Source organism: Palaemon carinicauda, chromosome 29 (assembly GCF_036898095.1).
Source record: "Palaemon carinicauda isolate YSFRI2023 chromosome 29, ASM3689809v2, whole genome shotgun sequence".
Taxonomy (NCBI): domain Eukaryota; kingdom Metazoa; phylum Arthropoda; class Malacostraca; order Decapoda; family Palaemonidae; genus Palaemon; species Palaemon carinicauda.
The window spans coordinates 77,707,967-77,722,339 of NC_090753.1; the positions used below are offsets into that span (position 1 = coordinate 77,707,967).

At 37.4% G+C, this 14,373-nt stretch overlaps 2 protein-coding genes across 12 annotated transcripts in view; one reads left to right on the plus strand and one right to left on the minus strand.

The window, feature by feature from the left end:
- LOC137622274 (transforming acidic coiled-coil-containing protein 3-like) overlaps nt 1-14,373 on the plus strand; it is a 295,374-nt gene that overhangs the window by 267,101 nt on the left and 13,900 nt on the right. For 10 of the 11 annotated variants that reach the window (XM_068352808.1, XM_068352816.1, XM_068352811.1 and 7 more), the window contains 3 exons: nt 9,215-9,302; nt 10,886-11,047; nt 11,544-11,881. In XM_068352808.1, the coding sequence (XP_068208909.1) occupies nt 9,215-9,302; nt 10,886-11,047; nt 11,544-11,881 (588 nt within the window). The remainder of the gene's footprint in view (nt 1-9,214; nt 9,303-10,885; nt 11,048-11,543; nt 11,882-14,373) is intronic. The other variant, XM_068352809.1, reaches the window with a different exon arrangement.
- Nucleotides 13,385-14,373, minus strand: part of Dnaaf5 (Dynein axonemal assembly factor 5) — a 73,536-nt gene continuing 72,547 nt past the window's right edge. Inside the window, exon 11 of the mRNA XM_068352821.1 lies at nt 13,385-14,297. The gene's annotated coding sequence lies outside the window, so the exon portion shown is untranslated. The remainder of the gene's footprint in view (nt 14,298-14,373) is intronic.

Consider the following 14,373-nt stretch of genomic DNA (forward strand, 5'->3'; position numbering starts at 1 on the left):
CCCTCCCCTCTCCATGCAGATTGGGCGATTAGAGATTGTCGAATTATTGAGGAGTTTGGTTCGATTTTCAATTCGTAACCCTTTTATATTACGGTCGATTTATATAACGTTATTGCAACTCTCTCTCTCTCTCTCTCTCTCTCTCTCTCTCTCTCTCTCTCTCTCTCTCTCTCTCTCTCTCTCTCTCTCTCTCTCAGTTGCATAATCTAACGGAAATTACTAATTATCACTTGAGGGACATGACTTGTACTGTATACGTCAATTTGCCGCGGTCAAACATGCACCCATTTCTATACACCGAGTTATTCATTAATTTTTATATCGTGTTGTAAACTCCCGTAATCACATACATGTTGGGACATCAAGTCCCCTAATAGAGTCGTAGTAGAGCACAGAGCTCGTTGTATCCTGCGTTGGATGCTCCTGATAGGAAATTGTATCTCAACCCTCATTTCCTTTCGATAAAACCGCCGCCCCATGGCCTTGACGGACCCACCGCTCGCGCGTCGAAGCCACCAACACGAGTAGCGCACAACGGGTATGTATTTCTGTTGGATTGTCGCTCTTGTTTTTGTTGTGAGGGGCGGTAGCTTGTCCGTCTTGTCTGTCTGGGAAGGGGGACGGGCAGGTCTTAGCAGCACCGGTGAGAGGAGCACGTGGTGAAAATGACAAGGCGTGTTTTTCTATGAAGGTGGGGGACGTCGGTACGTCGGTTTAATAGCTTTGTCGTGCGTGGGTTTCGATGCCCAAAAACACCCCTCTCTTTCTTTTTTTTTTTTTTTTTACATTTTCCTGCCTGTCTGACTGGCAGCCACCGCCCCCGTCTAAAGACAGAACCGCCCAGTGTTGCAGGAGGAACTGACGCTTCCCGATCGGTCCCTTCTAGCAATTTGGACAGTACATGTATTCGCTCATTTGCGGCCCGCTGACGTCACTGGTTGAGGATACTAGAATAATTTGTGCCTTTAAAGGATCTAAGTCTTGTAAAGTTTTATGTATTGAAACTGACAATGACGTTTTCAGTTTGTACAATGTACAACATATATCCTGTATATACTCTTTCATGATTAACAATAAACTCAAGTAAAAGTTTGTAAACATTCGAGTCTTAACAATTCCTTGAATATTATAATCCTCGCCTTACCCCCTCCGTATTTACAAGGGGGTAGAGCCATCACCCATGTTTGGGCAAGAGGCCTGTAAAGTCATTTGCCTTCATATATCCACCAAGCCACCGACGGCGACCCTCTGCGCTTCTTTCAACAAACCGCCAGTTCGAAACATCTCGTCACTGAAGCCGTACGAATAGCGACTGAACTCTTCAGATTTCCTCAATTTACTCGAGTTGAAGAGATTGAAAGCGGGTTGAATTGCTGCCCAAGTGTCCTCGTAATAAGCTTTAGTAGATGGGATTGACTGCTCTATGCCAGACCCAGTCCGGAGTGAATTGGGTACCTCCTAAGACCTAAGCAGTTCGGTGGTCAGCTCGCCCCGTGTTACGACGGTCCCAGTTGTGTGTAGGAACCACAAAGTCGGTCCCGAGTTTTCCTGTCGGGGCGTTCTTACTCCAAAAGTGCATTTAGGACAACTCATTACTATCGACTTTCAACAGAAAATTACGTAAACATACAATTCTTCCTAATTGAAACCCTGTAAGGCTCGTCCGATTGTGTAATATTAATCCCGACTCGAGGCTTAAACGAGATAGTGAAGGGTGACACATGCGTTGTGTGTAAAGCAGTGATCCTGTGGTTGTAACGTGAGGGTTACCTTCCCTCGTGTGTTCGCTTTCCCTCTCTCTCCACACTCATTTTCTCCCGTCAAGATCCTTCATATATTCATTTTGTGGTTGAATTTTTAACGTTTGGCTTCACACTGCTTCTCATTCTGATATCGCAATATGGCCTTTTGCTCATTGTGTACGTGAGAACGACCAGTCGTACAAGTGCCTCATTGTGGTGTTCCAGCAAGAAACGTGTGGACGTTCAATAGTTTGTTTTTGCAAATTGGAAAGTGTTAAAAACGAAACTCCCTCTTGAAATCTGAGATAAATCTGTGACAAAACTACACTAACGATTATAAGATGCTGGCTATCCTAGAGTCATACATATATCTCCAGTACGCCTCAACACACGAATATTGACATTATTTAAATCTCTTTTACGAAGACAATGTTGAGAAGCAGCAGACAATGGATCATAGCGATCCTGATAGGGTTAGGTCTGGAATCCGGGCACGACAGGACGTACCTGTTCTTAGCTCGCTTTGCTACAGTTGTGACCATAGCAGCCGTGTATTTTCTCCTGGCGTCTTGGGTGTCGCAGGAACTACGTGACTCTTGGATTGTCCCCAGACGCCTTGCACGATATCTGGAAGGACTTCAGGACGTCGATAAAACGGGAGAAGTATATCATTGTTCGATGGGCGACCCGATAACCGAGGATTGTTATAGTTCGCGTGACGATGTGAAACCCGACGGGGAATCTGAAATTGAACTATCTGGTGATCATTTGCTTGAGAATCACATAGCAGACGGCGATTCCGAATTACATAAAACGACTGCTGACAACGATCGTTCTGATCCGATAGTTGACGCCGATTCCGACTTCCATGATACTGCTGACATCAGCAGTTCCGTTTTTGCTGATAATCCAGAAGCTGAAGGAGAAATTGAAAGGTGGTAATGATTTGAATTCATTGTAGATAACTTTGGTCAATTCCAGACTGTATGCAAGGGTATAAACTTTTGTATTTTCTTTAGTTCCGCCAATTTGAAATAATACGCCAACACCCACTGGCTATTATTCTGGGAAGTGTTCACGGTATTTCGAATTAAACTTGGCCATAACACTTACACCTAAAAGTATGAAGTATTAAGATTTTACAGGTTCTTAATGTAACACACAATTACATATTTATATTCATAGGTCGACGTTCATACAATTAATTCCTGTACGCTTGGAATAAACAAATGGAAATCAAAATAGTTTTTAGAGTTGTTTTTAATATTACTCATATAATACTCCATGTTCTATAACTATATACTGGGGCCACTTGAAGATAGAAAACTGAAATATGATTTTAATGTTATAGCCTTTATTAAAATCTGCCGTAAAACGTATTTTATTTTCTCTCTCTCTCTCTCTCTCTCTCTCTCTCTCTCTCTCTCTCTCTCCAGTGGGTGGATATCGGCCATGAAAGAAATTCTTTTCTTATAAATGTAATTAAAAGTAGGAATATTTGGGTGGGACACATATCTATTATTCCTTTCCATTTATCATTTCCTGTACTTCACCCACGTGTTTACTCAGTAGCTGGTCTCTTGTTTTATTCCAACAGTGATGAAGTATTCACGGCCTTGATCAATTGTGTTCATGTTTTGTTCCTTCTCTCGTAAAGTAAAAGTTCACTTGATACATTAAGGCACCATCACGTTTCCAACAAATAGACCTCGCTCTCTCTCTCTCTCTCTCTCTCTCTCTCTCTCTCTCTCTCTCTCTCTCCATCGTTTTACCACTGGCTTTGGCTCTAACCTTGGCAAATGGAGGTGTTCGTCTACTTAGGGGGAAGGACAGCTGAAGTGGTAGTTTATATCCACTTCATTCAGATGGTTATCTTTACGTTTATGTTGAATTTGTGTGATATCTTTAATTTAATTTTTTTTTTTTTTTAGATTAAGTTGGATCGAGCACAGAGCTTCCTTTGTGTAGCTGAGTGGGCTGCATCCTGTTTTTATAAGTAGTTTTTTTTTTATTTCGGGAGGAAATGGTGTTTTTCTTGAGAGAGAGAGAGAGAGAGAGAGAGAGAGAGAGAGAGAGAGAGCGAGCGAGCGATGGTGCTTTTATTAAAGGGGGAATGCAGCTATACTTGGAGCTGACACAGAGGCGTAGAAGTTTTCATAGATTTATTATTATTATTGTTATTTGGCAACTCAAAATAGGGACAATTAATTATATGGGAGCTATAAAATCCCAACAGAGCCTATGGAGATTATAGATAGTAAACTAGATAAGATAAAGAGATTTACGCGTTTGTAACAAAATAAAGTTACGAGACACAAATAAAATTAACATTACGAATTCTAGAATATTGCCATGCAAATTTATAATGACCAGTGCAAAATATGGACGCAAAGTGCAACTCATTAACATAATTTTTCTTAAGGTATACATAGGTATAAATCTTTATTTCATAAGTAACCGACCAGCAAGGTCGTCGATACTTATATGGTGTAAGAACCCATAGAGTTTTAACTAGGTTCATTTTATGTATATTATGTTTTTAAGAGATTCGTCTTGTTAAGGACAACCAGTGGATTGAAAAACTACTTACTTTGATGGCTGCTTTTCGGTCCCATACAGCAGGGGAACCCCACTCTCTACAGGACCTCCACTGTCGTTTTACCTTGTTCGTTCACAGTATTTAATGTTTCATGTCTCATATTCTTCATTTATAGTTAAATCGTCACTGTCAAAAGACTCATGAAATAAGAAAGTCTTCAGTTTCCTCTTGAAAGCCTTAATGTCTTCAGTCATTCGAATGTTTCGTGGGAGCTTATTATATAGTCTCGGGGCCGCATATTTAAAGGTGAATTATTATAAATCATATGATATTGTACTTTTCTAAAAACACAAGAATTTCCTTGTATGATTTAAACCTGGTAGTCTTCTAGCCCAACAACATTTAGTGGTTAGAGATCTCTTACTTGAAGGTACACTATTCTATCTTGTTTATCTTCCTCTCGTTATATTGAAGTTTTTATCCTCTTGTTATTTTCAATTTTTTTTTTATGTAAGATTTATATTAATGTTGTTATTGTTCTTAAACTTCTGTAGTTTTTCCTTATTTCCTTTCCTCACTAAGCCATTTTCACTCTACGAGCCCTTGGGCTTATAGCATCCTGCTATTCCAACTAGAGTTGTAGCTTAGCAAATAATAGTAATAATAATAAAAATAATCAAATCCTCACTATCGTAAAACTCCGAAAGTAAGATACTTCAATTTCTCCACGAAAAGCCTTTTATCATATTTCAATTCCCACTTGAATCGAGTGGGAGCTTATTACGTAATCTTGGAGTTGCATATCTGAAGGCTCTAGAACCCACAGTCAAAGTGAATCTCTTAACCTTTATAACTTTAAATCCACCTGAATAGCTTCCCTGTTTGTAACAGGAATAATACTGGTTTTGTACAGCCATATTTTAAAAGGCTCGGACGTCCAGTCCTTAAAGTTTGTTGAGTCATAAGTTGTTGAATATTAATTGCATGAAACGTGTTCTTAGTTTCTTGTTAGTCTTACTGAAGCTCTGTTTGTTTGAGTAACCCTATTTGTTAAAGATCTCTGCTTCTCTTTGTGACCGGGTGTACCTTAAAGGCGTGTTATCCTAATACCAAGGTCTATACGATCTCCCATTATCTCTCACCTTTCGTAGGGTCTCTCTCTCTCTCTCTCTCTCACTCTCATTCTTAAAAGGAAACTGCGGGCGGGACTGTGTGTGTGAGTTTTCAAGCTGAAATGGTGTTGCAGAAAGAGAAAATAACTGTGTGGGTGGGTATGCAAAAAGAAAAAACAACTATATTGCAGTAAGTTAAAAAACGCATTAAAACTATAACAAAAATATTTTATGTAGGCTACACGTTATATGAACCAGCAAATAAATGAATGTACATGGAATTTAAACCAACAATCAAGTTTGATAACAGAATACTAGTGTAAATGAAATCAAACCTAAATTGCCATTTACTTGTGTGAGAGAAAATATCGTATCTGTAAACAAATTCTTTACAAACATCAAACAATGTTAGATATTGATTCGATCATGACGTTTGTCTTTGCAACTTCGCTTGCAGTAGTTTTAATTCATTTCGATCGCCACCTCTTCCTATCTCATGTTGGGTTCTTAAAGGGGAGGTCCCATAACACGCACGAGACCTGCATTTATTTTTTTAAGGGTAAAACCAGCGCTTGGGATTTTGTTTTGCGGATTACAATCTCCCTTTTTAATTGCATTCCTTATCCCTGGAGACTTCGGTCGAAGGAATGGGGCATTTTGTTACTGTTCTTAAAATGTCATTTTAAATGTTCACCAAACTTTCAACTGGGCTCCACAAAACACTAAAAGAGTTGGAAAACCCAGGCCTACATGGCTGAGGAATATGAGGCCTGAAGTAGAGGAGGATGAATGGAAAAGTACTGATTAAAAGCTCAAGATAGAGACGACTGGCGAAATCTAACAGAGGCCCTTTGCGTCAATAGGTGTAGATGATAGTGATGATGATTAGTTCACTACTACAATAATTGTAGTTTATTTCCTTGTTTCCTTTCCTCACTGGGCTATTCTTCCCTGTTGGAGACCTTGGGCTTATGGCATCCCGCTTTTCCAACTAGGACTGTAGCTTAGCTATTAATAATAATAATAATATTGTGATATATAGTTTATAAATGACAACAATTCTCTTGAAAGTTTTTCTGCTATAAAAATAACTTCAAAATAAATTTCTTTTCGACATCTTGTGACAGTTTTGGAATTTGGATTTGAACTTTTAAGTTTATTTTTTTTTCTTTGTTGTTGAACATACGCAGATAATTGTTGCTGCTATTTGAGGATTGGTACTCCAAAGTAGAGTAGCATTTTGTGGATATTATTATTTCAAATTATTTAACACGTTTCTTTTCTATTTGATCTGGAACTATATTGTTATGCTAGGATCAGTGTTGATATCACACCAGCAGTTCGTGTGTTTAATAAGTTTTTATGATTTTTCTTTTTTCATAAGCAATTTAATATCTCTCTCTCTCTCTCTCTCTCTCTCTCTCTCTCTCTCTCTCTCTCTCTCTCTCTCTCTCTCTCTCTCTCTCTCTACGAAGTCCCAAGTTTTGTCTCTTCTTTTACCAACTTTTTTTATGCGTTGGTGTTGATTTTAAATTTAGGCCTGCCTCTAAAAGTCCAAACTTTAACACCGAGGCGCTCCCTTGGCCTGTGTTGGTACTCATAGCTGTGAAAGATAAGCCCAATTAACGTCTTCACTTACCCGTGAAGAAAGTAAACTTTCCTACCGGGGGCTTTTCAGTGTGAAAACTTTCTTTGGGATAAACTTGTGGTTTTTTTTCGACTCCTTTACATTAAGGGCTGCTTTTCTGGTCCTATACAGCAGGGGAACCTTACTCTCTACATGACCTTTCATAATTCATTTTATCGTATACATTCCTAGATATTCACTTTGTTAATGTTTTTTAGAATATTTTAATTTTCATTACTTCTTTCGTTTATTTATTTCCATATCTCCTTTCCTCACTGGGCTACTTTTCCCTGTTGGAGCCCTTGGGCTCATAGCATCTTGCTTTTCAAACTAGGGTTGTAGCTTGGCTAGTAATAATAATAATAATAATGACAATTCTCTCTTATTGTCAAATCCACATTATCGAATCGCAAAGAAAACTAAAAGTCTTCAGTTTCCCCTTTAAAAGACTGAATATCTTCAGTCTTTTGGATATCTAGTGAGAGCTTATTGTATATTCGAGTATAGTTCTCCTTTTCACTTCTATATTTATGTATAATTTTTGTTGATTTCGTTTAGTAAATGTGATAAAGTAAAATGTTGTGGGATGTATGCATTCCTACTTGTGACCTGCCTCTTGTTTCGCCCTCAGTGTGTTGTTTGAGACACCTCTGATGATTTCCCCGAAGCATCTGGACTAGGGAAATTTTTTCTCCCCCATTTTACTTGGGTATCTCTCTCTCTCTCTCTCTCTCTCTCTCTCTCTCTCTCTCTCTCTCTCTCTCTCTCTCTCTCTCTCTCGTTATGTAGTTAAAGAATTTATGGGGCTACATATTATTGTAGAATAATGTATGGACGCATATTCTTGAAAATTGGAGATGCAAATTTTAATCTTTTAATACATCATTTACTACTCACGGGAGTGATAAAACTACTACTACTACTACTACTACTACTACTACTACTACTATTTTCAGTAACCCATTCGTACATTAAGCACTACATTTCAACACTACTGTACTAGTTCAAAGGAAAATGTCTCTTGATTCATCATGAAGACATACACTAAGGTGTAGATAAAGGTGTTTATTGGTTCCCATTAGTTTACATAGCAACCTTTGATGTATAAAGGAATACCAATGTTTGGTATGTTGTAGTGCAGTGTTATTAGCCTGTGACTAGGTAAGATGTTATTGTGTGATATAAGAATGTTTTTGTATTTTTGAATTGTGTTTACTGGCTAATTTGGCACTGTCTACCTTAATGTTATAGAATAGAAATATTTATGGAAACTTTGTGCTGTTTTATTGAAAGAAATTGTTAGTTGATTTTGTAGTATGTTGATGCTCTGTGATGTTTGTTCTTATAAGAGGCATTCATGTCTTTACAGTACAGTACAGAACAGAAGTTGACTAAATACATGCCTTTACAGTACAGTACAGAACAGAAGTTGACTAAATACATGCCTTTACAGTACAGTACAGAACAGAAGTTGACTAAATACATGCCTTTACAGTACAGTACAGAAAAGAAGTTAACTAAATACATGCCTTTACAGTACAGTACAGAAGTTAACTAAATACATGAATTTACAGTACAGAACAGAAGTTAACTAAATACATGCCTTTACAGTACAGAACAGAAGTTAACCAAATACATGCCTTTACAGTACAGAACAGAAGTTAACTAAATACATGCCTTTACAGTACAGAACAGAAGTTAACCAAATACATGCCTTTACAGTATAGAACAGAAGTTAACCAAATACATGCCTTTACAGTACAGAACAGAAGTTAACTAAATACATGCCTTTACAGTACAGAACAGAAGTTAACCAAATACATGCCTTTACAGTACAGAACAGAAGTTAACCAAATACATGCCTTTACAGTACAGAACAGAAGTTAACTAAATACATGCCTTTACAGTACAGAACAGAAGTTAACTAAATACATGCCTTTACAGTACAGAACAGAAGTTAACTAAATACATGCCTTTACAATACAGTACAGTACAGAACAGAAGTTAACTAAATACATGCCTTTACAGTACAGTACAGAACAGATGTTAACTAAATAGCTCTGTGTTATTCTACCTTCAAAGCTGTCTTTAGCTAATATAGATACAGTAATACACTGAATGTGTGTTACTCATTATAACTAGTGTCGTAATTGATGCTTTCAGATTTTCTAATGATCTTTCTTTCCCCCAACAGCCAGAGCAAGCTGAGTGGTGATGACGTGACCCCCACCAAAGACAAATCCGAACTGTCGTCATCGTCGACACCAGATCACCATATTAAGGTGAGTCTTGGCAAAATTTCTGTATTTATTTTGCTTTTCTAGTTTGCTAATCAAGATCTATTCAAAGGAAAGGCATTCTATGAGACGTTATAAAACTTGATTAATTTTAAGGGCTGCTTTTCTGGTCCTATACTGCAGGGGAACCTTATGCTACAGGATCTTCGCATTCATTTTATCGTATACATTCCAATGCATTTGGCATATTGCACGTTTATTGCTGAATCCATGTTATTGAACATTAAGAAAATAAGAACGTCTTCAGTTTCTTGAAAACCTCAATATCTTGGCTTTCGGATGTCTAGTGAGAGCTTATTATATAGTGTTTTGGGGCTGCATATTTTAAAGATCTAGAACCTACAGTAAACATATAACAGGGTTCCAATAATTTGAAAACATCAGTATTATTATTATTATTAGCAGCTAAGCTACAAGCCTAGTTGGAAAAGCAAGATGCTATAAGCCCAAGGGCTCCAACAGGGAAAAGTAGCCCAGTGAGGAAAGGAAATAATGAAATAAACTATATGAGAAATAATTAACAATAAAATATTTTAAAAACAGTAACAACATCAAAATAGATCTTTCATATATAAACTATAAAAAGACTTATGTCAACCTGTTCAGAATATAAACATTTGCTGCTAGTTTGAACTTATGAAATTCTATCAGTTCAACTACCCGATTAGGAATTCTTGGCCATAAAGACTTGGCCACAGCTGGAACTATTCTTTTCAACACAAATTTTTGGCTGCCTGTTATGTAGCAATTCTCTTGGATATTTTGACGCAAATTTTTGGCTTCCTGTTTGACGTCCAGTATAATTTGAATGCTCTTTTAGAGATGCCAGAAATGGATAGGAATCTGGTGCCAAAGATATTGGGATTTTAAGACTTCTGCTTACTGTACTTTCTTTAGGTTAGGCTGTGAAAGGTAACGTCAGTGCTGAACTTTGTTGTACTGTACTCCCTAAAGTGCAGTCTCTTACAGGCAGGTAAACACTTAGAGCTAGAGTTAACTAATGCATCTTTTGTATATAAGCCTCATTAGCGAAAAACTTTTCCTTTCACCCAGGCTATGGTTGAAATAGTGACCTGCTAGAGTTGCTTATTTTATTAAAATGGCCTATGAACCAGTTACAAAAACATATCATTTTGTCTACAGCTAGAAATTATGTATCCAAGGAAAAGGTCCCTGTCTAGTGGTAATTTTTTTTCCCGTATTTGAAGTTACAGTTGGACATAGGAATTCCTGGCACACCATACTCTGAGGAAGAGCAGCCTGTCACATTCTTACTGTGCGGCGAGTTACCAAACAGATAAGTGTTGCAAGAGATATCATTGGTGGTCAGTGGGACTACACACAAGAACTCTTCTTTCAGTAATGGTGTAACAGGATGCACTTCCTCAGAGTGAGGTGTGCCAGAAACAATAGTTTCCAACTGTTCATGTTTTTTTTACCAGTTTGTTTCGAGTAGTTTTTAATATTATTAGCCTAATTTTTGCATATTTCTTTCAATTCTATCAACAATTGAATGTGCACTATCATCTAAAAACAAGATAAGTTACTAAATGTACCCTATTTGACAGCCTGCCCCGTCCACATCCACTCCCGCACCACCTCATGAAGAAAGATCTGCCCCAGAGGGAACTAGCAGCCCCACACCCCGTCCAAGTGACACGTCAGAACACAAACCTTCGTCGTCACGTCCTAATTCCATTCCACCAGAAGGGTACATGAGCACAGCAGAGGTAAGCATTTTTTATGTACTGTACCGTAAATATATTTGGATACAAGTATTTATATTCATTTCTTATAAGCATGGCTTCAAGTCACAGCAAGATTTTAGTCAAAAACATTTCCAGGAAAGGTTCTGTATTTGCACGATTGCTATGAAATGAATATAAATGTAGATGGTAAAGCTAAAGAATTAGTTCTCAGTCTGTATGTTAACTTTTCTTACTTTTTTAACATGGTAGTTGTTATTCCACACTTCAATTCATGGCCAATTACTGTATTTTAATTTCTTTTCATCACTACTTTGCCATCATAAAGCCTTTCTCATTCTTTGTTACTTAAAAAAATAGGAGGTCAGTGGAATAACAGCTATTTGGGATACTTTATTATGGTACTTCTCTGAGCACCTTGCTTCTTTCTGTTTTCAAAGTAGTTCACCAAAGATTAGTAGAGAAATGACTGATGATGCTTGTGTACGCAAGCTTAAAATCAGTGTTTTGATACTTTTAGGTACAAAAACTTTTGAAACAACAGGAACTGCAGTTTGAAGAGAAGCTTTTGAGAGCGGAGCTCGTGTCGGGGGAAAAGGAGAAGAAACTACGACAAGCCATGAAGGACGAACAGAAGGAAATGAGCACCCTCGGGGAATCTGTGAGCGAGCTGACGCAGTCGCGGGATGCCTTGCTGAAGCTAGTTGGGCAGTACAAGGGCATGCTGGCTTCTTTAGTGAGCGAAAAAGAAAAGGAGAAGCAGAATCAGGAAGAGAGAATCAAAACGCTCGAGCAAGAGCGGAATCAAGCACTCGAAGACTTGGCTAACGTCGAGGTTGCCTTCTCAGACGTTCATAGGTAAGTTTTGATTACCAAGTTTAAAATAGATAATTTTGTTTTGAGGAAATAGCTTTATGCTGTGAAGTTTTTATGCTCGTGGTTATGTAATAGAAATTTGAAGGAATTTATCAATGACTCAAATAGTTGATTGAATTTCAGCTTTCTTAGGTAGAGTAGAGTGGCTTTCTTTCTTTCCAAGCAATTTGCCATTTCAACCCATTATGATATAGCAGCTCTCCTTTTAAGTGTTGAGATAATTCTTTCCCAAGTACATAATAGTATTGTACTAGAAAGTTTCATATACAAAAAGATTTTTCAATTACTACTTTTCTCCAAAGTACAATATAAATAGCAACTTTTTTTTATAGTGTTTAAAAGATACAGTACATGATATGAGGCTTTTGTTCAGGGGCACAGTATTGTTTTAATTTACAATTAACCATTTCCTTTTGTATTCTTCAAGTTTTAAGTAATTCCCATGATTTACGACTTTCATTATGAATGAGGTGTAGATGCATCTCAAAATCCTTTTATTACTGTTGTTGTTAATATCCTTTATCATTGGTTGTAGTTATATCAGCTGTTCCTCTTTTTTTTCACCTTGGATTTCAATATCTTGACTCATCCCAAAGGATTAAGCTAAAGTATTTAAAATACTGCCCCTTCAAGAATAAGTAGGCAGATTCACATTTCACTTTTTTTTTTTCTTACCACCGGAAAATTAAAAGGAATTTGGATGACGTGGGCAGAATGAGGGATTCTTATGTTTTTTTCATAATGCCTTATGACGGGCATCCTGTATTGTCATCTCATTTAGGATTTTAAGTGGAGCATGTGCCACATCCTCATGCTTAGATAAGGCTATTTTTGATTAGGCACTTCATCTCTTCCCAGATGCTTGTTTCCCGCACACCCTTCTGAATGTGACCTTTGCAACTGATAGGTTTTGGTTGGCAGTTCAAGCCAGGTGATTACCCAGTTGCAACTTCCGACATTGTCCATGAAGATCACCAATGATGATTCAATGCACCTTTTGATTGTTTGTTCGGGTCCCTCCTTTCCAGAGGATTTATTTTTATGGAAATGTCAAACAATGGATGGTGGAACCATATATTAGATTACCAGGCATTAGGAACTTGGTCTTTACAGGGCAAGAATTTGCAAGTCAATTTCTTGGAGTTAGTGACTGTATTTCCAAGACTCCAAGCCTTTGTCTGACTCATCGAAGTCATGGGAGTAGGTGCGATGAATAACAGTGTGTCATAGGAATCTGAAAGAACAAGATGAGGGACTGTCATTTTATCTTTGAAATCCTTTGAGCAGAGGCTATTGATGTTATCACAGACAACCTCGGTAGGTCTTAGTAAATCGTAGTTTCACAACATGTTGATGACTAGGATATTGGAACCTACAACTGTGTGATTATCACTGAATATTGCAATGAAAAAAAAAAAACATACAATTGTAAATATTTTTTTATTATTGAAATTCTAGAGCATGTTCTCAGCATAAACCTTTTTTATGGATATAATGAACACCATATGGCATTTAAACCATTTTAATCTTAATGCTTAAGCACAATTAATGAATGTTTAAAAAATTTACATGAATTACAGGGATAATGTGAGAATTCCTTACAAATAAATTAACAATCAAGAGTGTAAAAGTTTGTACAAATAATGTCTGAATTCTATAGAATACACAGACTTAGCAAATTATTATGCATAAATAAATTGAAATACATGCTGGAAACTAATGTATGTGGTGAAATACATCACCTTTAAAGATTAAATTGAATATTGTACAGTATTTACAGAAAATGGGTCCATCCATGCAAAAGGTACTTGGAGAAGACCTGAAAACATATACAGTATACAAATATGAATTGTGACCAGTTTCCTGGAGATCAGATAAACATCTAATTAGAGCTTCTGTTAGTCATTTCATAGAAAGCAGTTACTGTACACTCCTGTATTCTACGGAAATAATGTATGAATGTCAAGTGATGGGCTATTCTGTTTTCACATTATTTGCCGCCAAGCATCTATTTGTTGTCCTGTTTGATACTGGTCTTTGTGGGTACCAATTTACAGAAACAAGGTAAGGCATAAGCAATTAAGGGGTTGTGATTGTATCAACTATATTCTGTAGCAGACATGCCATTGCACAGATTATAGTAAGTTCCTCAAGTTCCTTGGTCTTACAACTGGTTCAGATTTCTACCACCTTTGTTGCTGTAGCCAGTGGTGGCCAGCATTGTAGCAGACATCATAGGGGGGGTTGTCTTTGATGACCTGGCAAGTTTTGTCCTCATGCCTGCTTTCTTAGGAAACAGTGCGGTCAGGTGCAGCTTTCTAACTACCCATGAAGCACCAAAGTAATGTTTCTATTATGCCCTTTAAGGTCCATACTAGCTCATCATGCCTGTACCATCCTGTGTGAAAAGACAAAAAACAATTCAGTACTGATGTAAGACATCAAAATGTTTTTAAGCACACTCACTACAGCGC